Consider the following 17,898-nt stretch of genomic DNA (forward strand, 5'->3'; position numbering starts at 1 on the left):
TAATAAGAGACAATCACCAAAATTCACCACTTAGGAAAAGTGCAGCTATTAGAGGAAGGAATATGTATAGTAAGTTAGTTTAGCATGCTGATATTCTATCAATGTTTGAAAGATATCCACACAATCTTTTTTTAATATTTCCAAGTCACTTGGAAACATATCGGAATCAACTGGGAAGCCCAGTTCATTTCCTGTTGAGAAAGACTGCACAGTTGATGGGTAGTAGAACATCATTTTAAAAAAAGTGCCAAAATTAAATTTACTCAAACAAGTATTGTCAAAAGTTTGCAAGACATTATTAAGCAGAGTATTAAACAAAACAAATGGGAAATTAGATGATTAAAAACAAAGGGATAAATAATTTAAGACCAGGGTGAAACACAAAGAACGTGAGACCAAGCATTTCAATTAAAATAATAGAATAGAGATGACAACTCTATGCCCCTTTTCTCTTCCCCCACTCAAGTCTGCAACCAACACTGCTGGTTTTAAAAAAAAATGAGGCAACCATCATGCTCTGTTTCCTGATTCCACATTCTTTATGGCTGACTTGTTACTCTTACCTTTGTACCTCTTACCTTATCCAATGATCTAATTTAAAACTAAACCTTCTTAAGAAAGTTTTAAATTTAAAAGGGAGACTATTTGACCATTCCATCACAATTAATCTATAATTTAACAACTGGTTTATAATAACTAAGTAGAATTAACATCCTTCTCAGAATACATATCAGCTATGAGGAGATATTCATATTCATAGCCTTTTTAATTCCATATAGCTCCATAGATATTTTCAACCATCTATTAATACCATTACTGTATCTATATTTTACAATCGGAAGTATTCAGAGCTCCCAAGAATATTTTCCTAGGAATAATGATCCTTAAATGTTTAATTAAATCTCAGCAAAAGACACAAAGGTGTTTTGTTGCCTACTGGAAAAGTGTTTTATTTATTACTATTTCTTTTATGATCAAAATATTTGCACTATTGTTTTACAATCTCCAGAAGAGAGTTCTCAAATTATTAAATAATAATAAAAACACCTTATTAAAAATAAAACACAGCAATCATTTTTCATAAATTTTCCAAAAATTTAATTGGTACATATCTGCATCCAGAGAAGCCACTACAGCCATTTCTTCATTTTCAAAATCTACTAATAATCTGAAATTATTAGAAACTTGGCAGTCTTTTATAAAATTGAAAATTGTTATGGCTATATTTTTATATATTTAATCATATGGTGGATATTTTCTATTTATGTACACTGGCATAATTGTAGAATTGCAGCAATTTAGCAATGATAATTTTATGGTCTTTTCTGTTTTTTCAAAGAAACCATATACTGTAGAATGAAAAAGAAAGAACACCTTTAAAAAACAACGTATCTCTAACAGTGGACGAGTGAAGCTTCTTTGATGTTTATAAACTATTCTGGTTCCCAGCCCTGCACTGGTTCTATCAGTTCAATGGTTCCAGATATCTCTTGCAACATTATAGCTTTTGAATAAATATAAGAAACTTGAGGAAGTTTTATTTTCTTTAAATAGCTGTCCACCATCTATGACTGTGGTTATTTGTCTGATAGCCTTTGAGTTCAAGTAATAATCTGCATGAAGCCTAACAATGAAGATGTAAAAAAAATAAAAGTCATATAGATTAACAGGTTATACAAAATGTTTGAAATAAATAAATAAATAAAATGGAATTAATAAATAAACCGAGTGAAACTTTAATTTGTAAATTTGACATCTTCAGGTCCAAAAGCTAGTGGTCTTTTTTAAAAAATCTTTTGAATCTTTTAAAAAAGTGAAACAAAAATGAGGAAGTTTGTTTGTATCTGATTCATAATTACAAAGAATTGAGTTAGTATTTGAAAATGGAAAATAAAAATAGAGAGGAAGGGACGGGGGGGGAGGGTCTATGAAACAGTAAATAGCTGCGCTTGCAGATATAAACTGAAGTTCAGCTAAAATGGAAAACTGTGCATGATTTGCTCTTCCCGGTACGCCAAGACATGCAACAGTTTCAGCTGCTATTCCCAACAAGTTAAAACCTAACAAGATGCAGTAGATGAGATGTTTCACCTCATCTAGCCCAGAGCGAACAACAGACAACCTGCACACATTAATATGCACACACAAGCATGCCCACATCTGCATCTCAGCATCTTTTTTTGCATCCTAAATGCTCAAAGGTCATGCTGCCAAATTGTGGACATCCAAATTTCCACTTGTTATCAAAATGCAGTAAAACTTGTTAACCATCTTTTGTCTCTCTCAACCCAAAGAAGCATGGGTGTGTGGGTGGGGATGAGCTAAATGTTCATTTATCTTCGCTCTAGGCTCATCCAGTATCACTGCTACCTTCTGAGGTCCTGAACAGTCAAACAGTTTAATATGAAGCCCTGGTGCAAAAAGATGGACTGACTCTTATGTCAGAAAAGAACTAGTTGTGTTATTCTCCCGTTTAGAAAGAACACAATCACCTTTCACAGTTGGCAACAGAATAGAAGAGAACAGCACAGCATAGCATAGAATAGAATAGACTCTATTGTCACTTTGAATGCACACCAATCGGCATACATTAAAATGAAATTAGATTGCATACAACAACCTCAAAGGGTCTCCACTGAAGCTGAGACTGGCAGGTGGGGAGGAGATAGAATGCAGAATTTGCACTGATGAAATGAAACACATGTATAGACAAGATGTGCCTGTGATCTTGCTACAGGTACCTGTAAGATAGTCTTGCTTAATGCCATTCATCTTTCAAAACAAAGAGGGGTTATTTTTCCCCTTGGATTGGAATTCCGCATGTTCAGCTTCTATGGTTTTTAGCATGGTATCTGACACTGGTCTGGATGAAAGAGACCAGGAAATAAAATGAGTCACTTACTGATACAGCTTACATACCTTAAAGTAATGTGACTAATAAATTAAATCAAATTAGTTATTATTATTCATTAAATTTATATGGTGCTCATCTCTCTGTTTTAATTATCCATTTTTAAAGCTCTTTTGGGGATCAATCTATAAGTACAGTAAGGAAAATGTAGGCAGAAGAAAAACAGAGGAAGAATATGAAGAATGGGCTTTAGGATCCAAAGGAAGCACTTAATAAGAATTCCTGCTTAGATGTAAAATTGTTAAAAAACCTAAATGTGGCTGAAAATATGGGGAAAGGTTTATTTAAAAAGAAATGCTGGGATTTAATGTATTGCTAAGTGTCTTATTAACTACTACTTATTTGGTTGAAAATCTACAGCAATATTTGATGCATGTACTCCCCTCCTCCCTCCCTCCCTCCCTCCCTCCCTCCTTATCTATCTATCTATCTATCTATCTATCTATCTATCTATCTATCTATCTATGAATGACACCTTTAGGCATGTGACGGTGTTCCAGTGCAATATTTCAACTCCTTAGATGAACTGATAGAGTTTTACAAGAAAGAGAACATGGGGCTGGTCCGGAGCCTTAAATTCCCAGTCCCGCATGAAGAAGAGGAGACAACAGATGATTTAGAAGAAGACTTGGGTAAGAAGTTCAAAAAATAGTAATTTACATTATTACTAATCTAAAGTTGCCAATTTACAGGAAGTAGTTAGTTTTACAGTGGAATTGAATTGACATTTTGAATTAAGGACTGTTGAATACTTAACTTTACCGCTTACTATATACATCTTTAACAATTCTTTGAAACAGAACACTGCCTATCAATCAACCAACTATAATGAATATAATTCAAGAATATTATCTCATTCTGTCCTTCAAACAGTAGAGAATGTCCTGGGAAAATGCAAAGCATTTTATTAGTCTTCTAATTATATACGTTGAGGTATTTCCCTGTTATGTGTCAAAAAATATAATAAAATAACCCAAGAAGATCTATTGTTCTACTAGTTTTGGAGTATTGTCTTCCTTTTAGTCATAAATATAAAGCTATACCATAATTCTTTTTAAAATGTTTATTTTTACTTTTGAATTGTACTGTGTGTGTAGGTTATTCTCTTCACCAATCATACTGTCAACTGATACCTATTTAATACTCCTTTTATTAATTTTTTAAAGTTTCTCTAGCAGTATATTTTAGATGTATGCAAGCACAAAATGTAACTTGAAGCAAGTTTCTGTCTTGCTTCTTCTGACATGACAGTAGAAACATATTTGGCAATATACTCTTCTAATGGTTTACAAAGTTAAAACTCCAAAACAAGGTTAAAGCAATAGAATTCTAATTAAATTCCTAATTAAAAATTGGTATATATATGAAGTGACTATTTAGAATACCTTGTTAAAAAATGAAGGAATAACATCTTTGTTTGAATGTATGATGTACAAGGACAATAATGAACATAAGCATACTCAATAGTTGACTGGTGGGATTATACATAAAAACAGTGATATACAAATATAAATGGTTGGTAAATCTTTTTCATATCGGGATATGTGATTATATAAAGATATATTGTTATCAAACAGACAATCAAGAATGTAAGGAAATTAGGTTTATTGAAAAAAATATTAATCGTAATTGAATTGAATATACGTTGTACAATGAAAGTGAGGTATTTAGTTATATTAGATGAAAAATCTGTGATTGTAAATGTAATTGAAAATATGGATGCAAAAACACCTGTAACCAAACGACATGCTGTATGTAATGGATGAGAATTTTTTTTTATGTTGGTTTTTTTATGTTTAAAACAAATTGCAAAAAAAAAGAATTCTAATTAAATTCCAATTAACAGCAAACAGATAAAAACAGCATCTATAATTCTAATTATAATGTACAAAACTTTTCAGAGGAGAAAGATTTTAACTATGTTTCAGATGCTCACAAGATTATACATTTGGCACAGCTATAGCCTCAACCTAAATCAGACTAATCCTGAATTGGAGAACTGGTTTCCATGTGAGTCCTATGTAGTTGTTCTGGTTCTTACACATAGTCCTTTTAACATGCTGGCTTCATCCAGATGGGAGTGTTCAGTAATACTCTTCCCTCTCTCTCCCAGGGAAATCCCAATTAAAATAATAGAGATCTTGTGGCTGTACATATTAATAGATTTTTCTATTAATATTATTCCAGCAGCTGGGTGGAAATACAAGTGACTAAAAAAGAAATAAACCTTTAATCACAATGTAGAGATAATGCTAGAGCTGTTAGAAACTAAAGTCTTGCCTCTAAAGCAGGTGACCAGACCCATCCTTGGGCACACTGTTTGCTGTTTGAAAGGGGAATCTGTTGCGTCAACAGCTCAAAAATAAAACCCCCAAATTTCTTCTCTTTGTGTTTTCCTGCTGCAGGAAAGAAAAAGATCTGCTTTGTCAGTTTGATTTTTTTTTAATTGTTTGTTTTATGGTACCCATTTATTCCTTTCCTTCCTTGTAGTGGCTCATTTTTCCTTCATGGCCAAACATCTGTGCTCCACCCCACTTTGCCCACTGACTCTCTATTTTTATATCTTCTAATCTTCTTTCCTTTCTGCTTTTATTTTCCATGCACCCTTTAACCCTTACAATTTAATATTCAAAAGTCTTTAATTTCAACAATAGTTTATTATTGTGTACCAGCCAATCAGCTGTCGAGTAACTCCCGCTTAAAACAACTTTTATTGAGTATGTTCAGAACGTGACACTCCTTTCCCCTACGCTTGTGCAAGCGTAGTCCTGTAGATAGGCTGGGCGCCGCCTAACGCGGCTGAAAGCGCAAGGCCCTCTGTCGCCGCCTGGGGAGACTGGTCGATCTGCCGAGGACCTTGCTTCGCAGGATGGCAACAGCACGGGCTGCAGAGGTACCAAGGACTGGGCTGGCCCACCAAGTAAGTCTCCGCTTTGGACTTCTGCGTTGGCTGCTTGATCTGTGACGGCTTCCTCGTTTCTGGGCCCTGCGCTGTTCGCTATTGGTTGTTGGTTGGTCGGTGCTAGTTGTTGGTTGGTCGGTGCTCTTCGTCTGCTCCGTAACTGGTCGCAATGGCGCTTCCAGGTTCTGCCGTCGTCCAGCCTGACCCTGTAGGAGCAGGGTCCGGTCTGGTCAGTCACAACACCTGGTAGCCACAAGGGGTGCCCTACATAGTTTCTGGCATGCACTGCCTCCCCCTGGGCGAAAGAGTGGGTACCCCCATGGGAGTCCAGGGGCGCCGGAGTGGAATAGGAGGGGTGCATGCAGTCAATGGATGTTCTGATGCGGCGACCCATTAAGAGTTCTGCAGGGCTGGTATTGGTGTCCGGGGATGGGGTGGCATGATGGGCCAATAGGAAGATGTCAATGCATTCCTGCCAACCTAGGTGACCCATTTTGGCAAGCACCTCTTTAACGGAACGCACCATGTGTTCGGCCAGCCCATTGCTAGCCAGGTGGAATGTGGAGATAAGGGCATGGTGGATACCCAATGAGGCAAGGTAAGCCTCGAATTTGGCAGACGTCAGCTGAGGTCCGTTGTCGGACACCAGCATGTCAGGGAGGCCATGGCCACTCCCCGTGGAGATCCGGACCCTCACCACCCTCCAGACCTTCTGCGCCGCACTTAAAATCTGGCTATCCCGACTGGCCTGGGGTTAAAGACTTTAACCCCTACTCGAATTGTATGACTGTTGAGTTCTTAAATGGTGTAGTGCTTTTATGTTTTATGTTGTAAATTGTTTGTCCTTCCCTTCCCCCTTTTGAACTGTGAGCCGCCCTGAGTCCCGCCAGGGAAAAGGGCGGCATACAAATAAAGTGAAACAGAAACAGAAACAGAGAACAAGCGGCGGAGGGCCGCTATCAAGGCATCAGCGGTAGTCGAGGGCATGTGGATGACCTCAACCCATTTGGAGAAGGCATCCACAGCAAGGAGGAGCATGCGGCAGGGGGCAGAGGGTGGCTCCCAAACCCGGGGCTCTGCCTTGGGTGGTAGTGCTTGGGCGTCCTGGCACTGAGGGCATCCTGCAAAATGGGCAGAGATGTCCTGGTCTAACTTAGGCCACCATACATAACTACGGCCCAGGGCTTTCATCCGGACAATGCCAGGATGAGTGCTATGTAGTTGCGTCAAGACAGTAGTCCTCAGTGAGGCCGGTACGATTACACGATGGCCCCACAGAAGGCAGCCGGGTTGGACCAAGAGCTCCACAAATCTCGATTTGTACAGAAGGAACTCGGGTTCCATGGGGTCCTTGGGCCACCCTCGCCTAACCCAATCTAGGACTCGGGAAATTACCTGATCCTTTGTGGACAACCGGGCAATGTCGGTGGCAAAGACCGGCAGGTTGAGGTCGTCAACCAGGAACACCGGGGAAATGGCAGCAGGATCTTCTAGGCCAACAGGCAGGGGGCATCGGCTGAGGGCATCAGCGTGAGCGATCTGTTTGCCGGGGTGGTGCTGGAGCGAGTAGTCATAGGCTTCTAGGAAGTCAGACCAGCAGGTCATGCGAGGGGACATGACCTGTGGGCCTGCCGGTCACCGGCCAGCAAGCCGAGGAGCGGCTTGTGGTCAGTGACGATGAGGAAGCGATGGCCATAGATGTAGTGGTGGAAACAGTGCACCCTGGCCACGATAGCGAGGGCCTCTTTATCTATCTGGGCATAGTTTCGTTCAGAGGCAGACAGGGTGCGGGAGAAGAAGGCCACAGGAACCTCTGCGCCGCTGGGCAGTTGGTGGCACAGGACGGCGCCCACCCAATAGGGTGAGGCATCGCAGGCGAGCACAAGAGGCAAGTGCTCGCTATACTGGGCAAGCACATCGTTGGAGACCAGGAGGTGCTTGACAGCCTGGAAAGCGGTAGCCTCACAGCGGCCCCACAGCTAGGGCGCACCGGAGTCCAAGAGGCGGTGGAGCGTTCGGCGACAGAGGCCTTGTGGGGGAGGAACACAGCATAAAACTTCAGGAGGCCTAAAAAGGCCTATAGTTCAGCTCTGTTTGTTGGAGGAAGAGCCTCTACGATGGCTTTACTCTTGGCAGCAGTCGGGTGAATGCCGCGAGCGTCGACCAGGAACCCCAGGAACTCCACCTGAGGGACGGCAATTTGACACTTGTCCCGCTTGACTTTAAGCCCGACTTGCTGGAACTTGAGAAGCACCGCTCGTAGTCACGCCATGAGTTCTTCATGGGTGGCCGCAGAAATGAGGACGTCGTCAAAGTACGGGACAACGCCTCGAAGTCTAAAACATATTTATTTTTAAAACAATTTTTTTTCCTTTTCTCCCTGCATGCTCATCTAAATTTAAATCTGCATCAGTTCATCTAGGTAATGCATCTGATGAAGTGAGCTTCAGCTTTTTAAATAATATGTAATGTTAGCTTTCAATTGTCTGTTAAAGGTTCTTCCTTCAGATTCAGTCGTATTTTATGCCACTGAATTATAGATCCTTGCACATAGGAATCTTTACTGAAAATTCATTGACTGGTCAGAAGAGCCAGCTGGGATCATGATAGAGAGATCAGTCATGGACGAATGCTTAGCCTTACAACATCTAACTAAGAAATATATATTCCAACTTGTGGGGGAGATGTTGTATATAGCTTTAATTCTTTTTAAAACAATCTTCAACTTAGTTTCCGGTAAATGATTGTGGTTGAAACTGAACAGATCTTCTGTTGATACTTATTAGGGCTTACCTGTATTAGGGCATAGCGTTACTTATCCAAATAAGACTTGAGAGCCAAGATATTTTTCTGGCCTGGTGCCTACTTATAAGGGTATAAAACAAAGTTATATTCTAGTCCCCTTTAAATTTAATTTCTATGTTAATGATATGGGGCACATCTCAGAAAATTAGAACATCCTCCTCCAAACATGACTGGTAGACGTATCACACATCTCTTATATGCAACTGGAGCAGCCATCATTTCTATTTCACCCATTGGTTTGCAGAGAGGTCTAAAATCAATTGCTTCTTACTGCATGGTCAATTATTAAATCATTAATTATGAAGAAACTGAAGTTATGGTCTTTTAAAGCTTTTATATGCAATCATACATGAGAGATAAATGAGAATGCTATAGAATAAGTTAAGGCCTTCAAATATATCAGAACTCTTTTTATCCCATTGACCCAAATTCAGTTCCTAAAAAAGGTCAAAAGTGAAGTTGTTATATTGAGGTTTTGTGTGTGCGTGCATGTACATGTACATGTATGCAACAAGAGGTGATTATTTCCTGGTATACAAGAAGTTCAAAATAATACCATAGCTGTCATATGGATTCCAAATATGTGCATATAAGAACCATTAGAAGCTGTACAATGAAGCTTCTTAAGGAACCTATCTTTGATTCCTTGTTGTGTTCCTAACTCAACTCTTAAGCTGAAATAGTTCTAATTAAAACTTAAAACCGATATCTGAATAATTGGCTCAAAGTAATTTTCAATCCAGGTTTTCTGGCTTCTTTGACTTTTCAGGACAAATTCAGAATTCTTAGGGAAAATTATATGCACCAAAGACAAATTCCTTGTGTGTCCAATCAAACTTGGCCAATAAAGAATTCTATTCTATTCTATTCTATTCTATTCTATTCTATTCTATTCTATTCTATTCTATTCTGTTATTTGCTACCACCTGTTTCTTTTTCCATTATCTGATAAATTGTGATAATTTATCCCAAATAGATTAAACTGAAACATACTGATTATACCATAGTCATTCACTTACTTTCATGTCTATGTGAAGATTTATACTTAAGTCACCAAAATCTTTATCGAGCTGTCATTGTACCATATCAACATACACAGAGGTTACTCTATAGAGAAGTATTCTCTAGTAAGAATAGTATCCTATTGAAAAATAGAATGTTTTAATTAAAATAGCATTTTGAATCCCTAATTCACAGTGTGTGCATATCTTGTTTTGGTGACAGATTATTTGCCTACTCCACCTGTATTACCTCCACGCAGCATATCAGTTCCAGTAAGTGAAACAAAGGAAGAGCTTTTATCCAATGATAATATCCAGATGGCAGAAATTAGCAAACCACCTCTTTCTGAAACCTTGCTTCAGCGATTACAGCAGCACGATACCAGCAAGTAAGATCTATCACCATTTCCCTTAAGAAGAATTAGAAAGTCTAGAATTTTCCACATTTCTTTTCACAGTTCTCTTAAAAAACGGTTTCCAGACAACTCTAGGAACAGGCCAGAGCATTTCTTTGTAAAGGTGTCCGGGAAACTGTAAAAGCTAAGAAGGCCTTCCTTCAGGAAGTGGAAAGCCTGTTTTAATGGGGGGGGGGGAACCTCTGGCAAAAAAGTGTATAGTGGTAATATGGAATGCCAAAAAACAGAAACAAAAAATCCAGAGGCAAACAAAAATCAAAGAGAACAATAAGAATTTCTAAAAGTTGAGTTTTTAGATGACAAAGTTGTTAAATGTTTCCTCAGAGAGGATGAGGAACTCACAGAGAAATGGAATGAATCTTTGCCTTTTTTACTGAAGAATTATGTACAACAAAACTTTAATAAACCTTTTTCTTAGTGGACTACAGATGCAATGGACCAAATTTCTGTGTAAATATCCTCCCCAAATAATCCATGAGCTCTTTGTTTCAACCAAAGTATCCAGATGAGGGAGTAAAATTTGCTTTTGTTTTATGTCTTTCATAGTAATTTATATCATTTACATCATAACTTCATTACACAAATTGCATTTTTCCATAATGTGTGAGCAATGTAAATTGACATAAATGATATAATTTATACTGTAATGGACATTCAGGAGTAATAATTAATCTAAAATATTGCAGTATGATTTTCTCAGGAAGAAAGATAACATTTTCTAGGAATTTGTTTTCCTAATAGAGTTCCATGAATTCAAGAACTTGAAGAGTTTTGCAGGACCAAGGCAGGAAAAAGACTTTTAGAGAGAGTTTTCTTTTTCCCTCCTTAGTCTCTTGCAGAGAGTTTTTTTCCCCTTAGTAGTTAAGGTACAGCAGAAATGGCAGTGCTTATCAGCTGACATTCAGAAGCCCCATCTCTCTTGAATGGGTATTCCAGGATTTTTGTTTTTTTAAATAATGATGTTCCCTTGGTCTGAAACAGTTTAAAAACCACTATTCTTGTTGAATACTAGCGCGGGAAATACGAACGCGTGAATAAAGGACTCCTTTCCTGATTGGTTCCCGGGCGGAGCCGGTTCAATCTTCACCCTGATTGGTCGAGCTACTCGACGCCCCATTGGCTCCTCGTTCAAACCCGGGGGTATAAATGTTTGGCGCGAACCACGCCACGTTGAATCGCAGTTTACTATGAGCTGAATAAAGTCACTTCCTCATACTTTCTTGTCGCGTCCTTCCCTTCGCTCCAAGACACAAAACTGGCGACGAGGGTGGGATTCCGATTCCCGCGACCACGGAAAAGAACAGCCAGCTGCCACCGCGTCTGAACCAGCTCGAACGCTATCTCAGACTGAGAACCCCGGCAGCGAACGCGAAATTTTCTCCGCCTTTCCTCTCTCTCTCTCCGCCTCCACACCACGATGGCATCGTCGCTTCCTCCTTTCGCGCCATTCGGCGTAGCCACCGGAGAATCATGGGACGGGTTCATGGAGCGGTTCGAGTGTTACCTGATCGCCTCGAAGAACCAGGCTCAGACCGACGAGGAGAAATGCAGCTTCTTCCTGTCCTGCTGTGAGCCTTCCATGTTCGCCTCTGCGAGAGCCCTGGCCGCCCCAAGGCCAGCCTACAAACTTGGGTGGGATGAGCTGATGTCCAGGCTGAGGAACCACTACGCTCCCTCACCCTCTCTATTTGCACGCCGTTTCGCTTTCCGCCGCCGAGTGCAAAAGCCCAATGAATCCATCAGCCAGTTCCTGGAGGCCTTGCGCACTGTGGCCGCCCAGTGTGATTTTGCAGACCTGGAGGAGAACCTCGCGGAGCAGTTTGTGTGCGGGGTCCGCGACGTGCAATTGCGCAGCCGCATGCTCCGGAATCACAAAATCACCCTGTTGCAAGCCGTGGAGACAGCGCGAGCAGCCGAACTATCCGAACAATCCACGGCCGACATGGAACGCCTACAGCTGAACCCCCCTGCGCAAGCCGCCGCGGGGCCGTCCACCCAGACGCACCTCGTCGACGACCTCTCCCCTGCCGAAGACGAGGAGGAGGAGGAGGAAGAAATCGTCGGACAAATGAGGACGCAGCCGAAGCGGAGGCCACCCCAGCAACCACCGACGCCCGCTCAGCCAGCCGTAAACGCACCTTGCCGCGGATGCGGCGGCCGCCACAGCCGCGCAGCCTGCCCGTTCCGTTCTGCCGTCTGCCGCCGCTGCCGAGGAGAAGGGCACCTCGCCAGGGTCTGCCGGGCTCTCCTGCCAGCCCCATCGTTCATGCAGCCCAGCGACCAGCGCCAGGCATCGCAACCGCAACGCCGCCAACAGCCACGTTCCGCGAGGCGAGCTGAGGACTGCCATTCAACCTACCAGCCCTCCAGCGCCGACTGCGTGGTCTACCAGGCATCCCACGTTCCCGCTGGTAGCCGCAAGATAAGCACCGCCGTCCGACTCGAAGGTCAGCTTTGTCAAATGGAGGTGGACTCCGGGTCTTCCCGTTCTCTCCTATCTTGGGCTTTGTTTTCCCGCCTTTGTCCCGGGGTTCCCCAGAGCAGATTGCGCCCCGTCGGGGTCTCCCTCCTAGACTACCAGGGAAATGGGATTCCCACAGCTGGGATATTCCACATCCGGGTGGAATACGGGAATTTTAAGGGGAAACTCCCAGTCCTAATCGTCAGGAACGACCTGCCCGCTCTCCTGGGGTTGGAATGGTTTCCCGCCTTGGGCCTCACCATAGAAGGGGTGCACAGGGTAGTTCCCCTCTCCGCAGATAGCGTCCTAGATGAGTTCGCGGATGTGTTCGATGGGAGATTGGGTTGTTACAAGGGCACCCCCATTTCCCTCTGCCTTGATCCCCAGGTCGCTCCCGTTAGGCTGAAGGCACGCAGGGTCCCTTTCGCATTGAGAGCAAAGGTAGACGCTGAACTGGATAAACTTATCGAGCAGGGGGTACTCGAGCCCGTAGATCACGCCCGTTGGGAAACCCCCATAGTCCTCCCGGTCAAACCCGACGGATCGGTGAGGATATGTGCCGACTACAAGTCGACCATCAATTTGGCCCTGCAGGCAAACCCGTATCCGGTTCCCGTAGTGCAGCACCTACTCCACTCTTTAGGACAGGGCCGCATTTTCGCCAAGCTAGACATGGCACAGGCCTACCAGCAGCTTCCCGTAGACGACGATGCGGCTACAGCCCAGACCATCGTCACCCACCGTGGGGCCTTCCGTTGCCGCCGCCTACAATTCGGCGTCTCGGTCGCCCCTGGGATTTTCCAGAGCCTCATGGAGCGGTTGCTCCATGGGCTCCCAGGCGTCGTTCCCTACTTCGACGACGTCCTGGTCGCAGCCCCCAGTCACTCGGAACTCCTGAAAACACTGCGGGAGGTCCTCACACGTTTTAGGGAGGCAGGACTGAAATTAAAGCGCAGCAAATGCGAAATTGCTGTTCCTAAAGTCGAATTCTTGGGGTTCCTCATTGATGCGCAAGGCATCCACCCCACTCCTTCCAAAGTTGCCGCCATCAAAAACGCACCCGCACCCACCTCTAGGGCGGAATTACAGGCCTTCCTGGGGCTTTTAAACTTCTACGCCCCTTTTATCCCCCACAAGGCGTCACTAGCTGAGCCGCTACACCGACTACTGGACCGGTCAGCGGCCTGGAAATGGGGTAGCCGTGAAGCACACGCGTTCGCGGCTATAAAGGATATTTTAACTTCATCGGCAGTCCTAATCCAGTACAGCGATAGGATGCCTCTAATTCTGACTTGCGACGCCTCCCCCTATGGCGTAGGGGCGGTCCTGAGCCACATCCTCCCGAACGGCTCAGAAGCCCCCATAGCTTTCTATTCCCGGACACTCTCCTCCACGGAGCGGAACTACAGCCAAATCGATAAAGAGGCCCTGGCTGCAGTCTCCGGCATTAAGCGGTTCCATGACTACCTCTACGGTAGGAATTTCACCCTGGTCACGGATCACAAGCCCCTCCTGGGGCTACTGGCGGGCGACAAGCCAACTCCCCCCATTTTGTCCCCCCGCATGACTCGGTGGACGGAGTTCCTAACAGCGTATTCGTATACGCTGTTATACCGTCCGGGCAAACAGCTAGGGCACGCAGACGCTCTAAGCCGTTGCCCTCTGCCAGAGACGGACACAGCCCACGTGCCCGCGCTCTCTGTTCTGTCCATCGCCGAATCCGACCTCCCCGTCTCGGCCGCGGACGTTGCAGCCTGCACAAAGGCTGACCCCGTCCTATCTCAGGTTGCTTCATGGGTTTTGAGGGGGTGGCCCACGGAAAAGGTAGCGGAAGAATTCCGTCCATTTAAAGTGCGACAAGCCGAACTCGCCCTGCACGGGGGGTGTCTTGTCTGGGGGGATAGGGTAGTGATCCCCACAGCCCTGCGGGCACGAATCCTGCCTGCACTCCATAAAAACCACCCAGGCATAGCGCGAATGAAAGCGTTAGCCCGTAGCTATGTGTGGTGGCCCTTGCTAGATTCCGAAATCGCAGATTATGTAGGCCGATGTAGAATATGCCAAAATTCTAGGCCGAATCCCCCCACAGCCGCCCCTCGCGAGTGGGAAATCCCTAGAGGCCCATGGTCCCGTTTACATATTGATTTCGCCGGTCCCTTTCACGGCCGAAACTTTATGATAGTGGTAGATGCTTACTCTAAGTGGGTGGAGCTGGTAATCATGACCTCCACCACAGCGGAGAGTACAGTGAGGGCCTTGCGTAAGATGTTCGCTACCCATGGGTTACCGGATGTGATAGTTTCCGATAACGGGCCCCAGTTTACCTCCACCACGTTCCAAGAATTCCTGGCCGAGCAAGGAATCAGACACGCGGCCACAGCCCCCTATCACCCAGCTAGTAATGGCCGGGCGGAGCGCGCAGTTCGCTCAGCGAAAGAAGCCTTGGGCCGCATGGGCCAGGGCGACTGGCAAGAAAGAGTGGCGGCTTACCTCTTGAGCCAGCACTCCATACCCTGCCCAACGACTAATAAAAGTCCCGCGGAGCTCTTGATGGGTAGGAGATTGCGAACACCCCTAGACAGGCTCCATCCACTTTACGCAGGGGATCTGCCGAGCAACCTGGGGGCCCTCCCTTCCCACGCGTTTAAGTTAGGGGATCCTGTATGGGCCCGCTCTTTTTCTGGGGATCCACGGTGGGTTCCCGCAACCATCACAGCCCTGACTGGCCCCTGTTCCTTCAGGGTCGGCCTGGCCGACGGAATACAATGGAGGCGCCACGTGGACCAATTAAGGCGTCGCCTTCCCGCGGAAACAGACGGCCCAAGTCCCTCAGACACCCGCTCTCAGCCGGAGCCACCTTCGTTGACTCTTTTCCCTACGGACCGTTTCCAACCGGGGAACGGGAGACAAGCCGATGCGAACTTTCCGGACAGGCGCACCTCACCCGGCTATTCCCTTCCTCGAACCCCTTATCGAGACTCTGAACCTACACCCCTACCGGACTGCACGGAGCCGCTACCGGACACTCCGGCCGCCACGGAAACACCGCCCCGGACAGATGGACTTCGGGCACGGGGCCCGGGGCCAGCGCTCTCTCATGGGGCCGCACCGCAGGTTCACCGCCCCACCACAGACACGCCTCCACCGGCGGCTTCCCCCCCGACGACGGCCGCCGGGGAGCCACGAAGATCGGGACGAGAACGCCACCGTCCCGCCTACCTACAAGACTATGTTTGCCCTTCCTAAAAGAACTCTTTGACTGGGGGGGGAGGGGTGTTGAATACTAGCGCGGGAAATACGAACGCGTGAATAAAGGACTCCTTTCCTGATTGGTTCCCGGGCGGAGCCGGTTCAATCTTCACCCTGATTGGTCGAGCTACTCGACGCCCCATTGGCTCCTCGTTCAAACCCGGGGGTATAAATGTTTGGCGCGAACCACGCCACGTTGAATCGCAGTTTACTATGAGCTGAATAAAGTCACTTCCTCATACTTTCTTGTCGCGTCCTTCCCTTCGCTCCAAGACACAAAAATTCTAGGACATTTTTTGTACTAACTCACTTCTGGCACCCCACCAAGAGTTCTTAAAGATGTAACTGATCCCTTAAATCTAACTCAATGCAGAAGACCAGATGATAATCCATGGAATACAAGATTTTTTAAAAAGGGAGGTCTGGGAAATCTGACACGTGAGTTTAACATCTGTTCCAGACAAATTAGTCCAAGTAGCAATCAAAGAATGAATAACTAGGCACAGAGAAGAAGTCATGCTGGAGAAATATCCAGATCTTGCTTTATTAAGTTTTTATGGCTCATCAACATGGGTACAAGTGTCTAAATTTATCAGTTGTAAGATAAGATATACTATTTTTATTGAATTGCTACTTGGTTAAAAAGCAGAAAGCAATGAATAGGAATAAGTGGACAATTTTGTTTGTGGAAAAAGTAAGAAATTGAGTGCCTAAAATATAAGCTTTAAAATTGTTCTTAAATTATCTTGACTTATAGACAAGCAGCAAATTGTGTAAGTTTGCACATAATACTATGCAGAGTGATAAAAGCCAAAAGCAATTGTAGGCAATTTCATAAGCATCTTTTTAAAATGCATGAAATGGCAGATGGAAGTCAAATTATAAGTGAAAAATAACATGAGGCAAAACTTTTAACATTATATAAACATTGATGGTGTCCAAGCTGTTTTAAACTAGTCAGGATGTAGCTCAATGAAGATGTCAGCTCATTCTGTGACAGCTGTGGAAAAGGCAAATGTCATGCTATGGTAATAAGAAGAGGGATTTAAACTGAAAATTCCAACATCATAATCTCCTTAGACAAATGTACGCTACATCTTCATCCAGAGTACTATGCCCAAGTCTGGTTGGGTACTTCACAAAATATAATAGATGTAATGGGGGGAGGGGAGTGCAGAACACTTTCCATATGAAAAAGGTCAGAATGCTTGTGACTCTTTAGTTCAGAAAAAAATCACTTGAGAGGAGATGTAACTGGGGTATATAAAGTCATGCATGGGACTGAAAAAAACAGACAAGAAAAATACTCAAAGACCAGAGCCAACAAGCAAAGTTGTTTGGAAAGAGTTTTTAGCAGGAAGGAAGGAAGCAGCTCTTCACACAGCATATAATTAATCAGTGAAAGTCATTACTATACAACATAGGGACAGCCATACAATTGAATGGTTTTAATAGAGGTGATGTTAAAATTGAATAAATTCACATAAGTCACATCTTTATGATATTTTGGTCTTGAGGAATGGATGTTGGGGCAACATAATTCCAGAATGCAGGATGCCAGCCTTATACATATATCAAATGTATAAACAGGCACAGTGTGGGCCTAAAGCTACTTTTATTAGAACAGCTATAGTAACACAGAACCATGCAAGTTTGACTGTTCGGCCTCTTCAGCCTCTTTTATTTTCATGTGAATAGGGGAGAGGAGCATCTTCATAAATCTCTCTTGCTCTGGGCTCAACTCATGTTTATCTGGTTGTTGCCTTGGTAACAGATCTTCCTTCCTTCTGTCCATCAGGGCTGTACTCTCTATACAGGGAAACAACAGCTTAGGAAGAGTTTGTCTCCACATCTTGCTTAGAAGTACCCCATTTGGTTATGCGTTGTGAGAATCAAAAATGAGTCTTGGCTGATACAACCAGACTGTTCTTATGCTTTTCTGTTACTAAGTGGTATTTTATAAAAATAGAAGACCAATTTTTACTAGGTAAATGTTTCTGCTTGTACTTCTGCAGTGATAGCAGAAATGGAAACTGGAAATGATCCATTTTCTGTTCATTTCTAAAATGATTAAGAATCCAGCAATTTTAGTGATCATATTAGAAGCAAATAACTCAAAAGGGTGGTCCCACTTGACAGGAGGGTGGGGTGAA

The 17,898-nt window shown here is 44.0% G+C and overlaps 1 protein-coding gene across 1 annotated transcript in view; it reads left to right on the forward strand.

Moving 5' to 3' along the window:
- INPP5D (inositol polyphosphate-5-phosphatase D) overlaps positions 1-17,898 on the forward strand; it is an 85,374-nt gene that overhangs the window by 18,716 nt on the left and 48,760 nt on the right. The window contains exons 3-4 of the mRNA XM_087725652.1: positions 3,393-3,543; positions 9,843-10,008. Coding sequence (XP_087581778.1) covers positions 3,393-3,543; positions 9,843-10,008 — 317 coding nt within the window. The remainder of the gene's footprint in view (positions 1-3,392; positions 3,544-9,842; positions 10,009-17,898) is intronic.

The sequence above is a fragment of the Thamnophis sirtalis genome, unplaced genomic scaffold, assembly GCF_051295495.1.
Source record: "Thamnophis sirtalis isolate CommonGarterSnake01/CBP01778 unplaced genomic scaffold, rThaSir2_p1.2 scaffold_11, whole genome shotgun sequence".
Taxonomy (NCBI): Eukaryota; Metazoa; Chordata; class Lepidosauria; order Squamata; family Natricidae; genus Thamnophis; species Thamnophis sirtalis.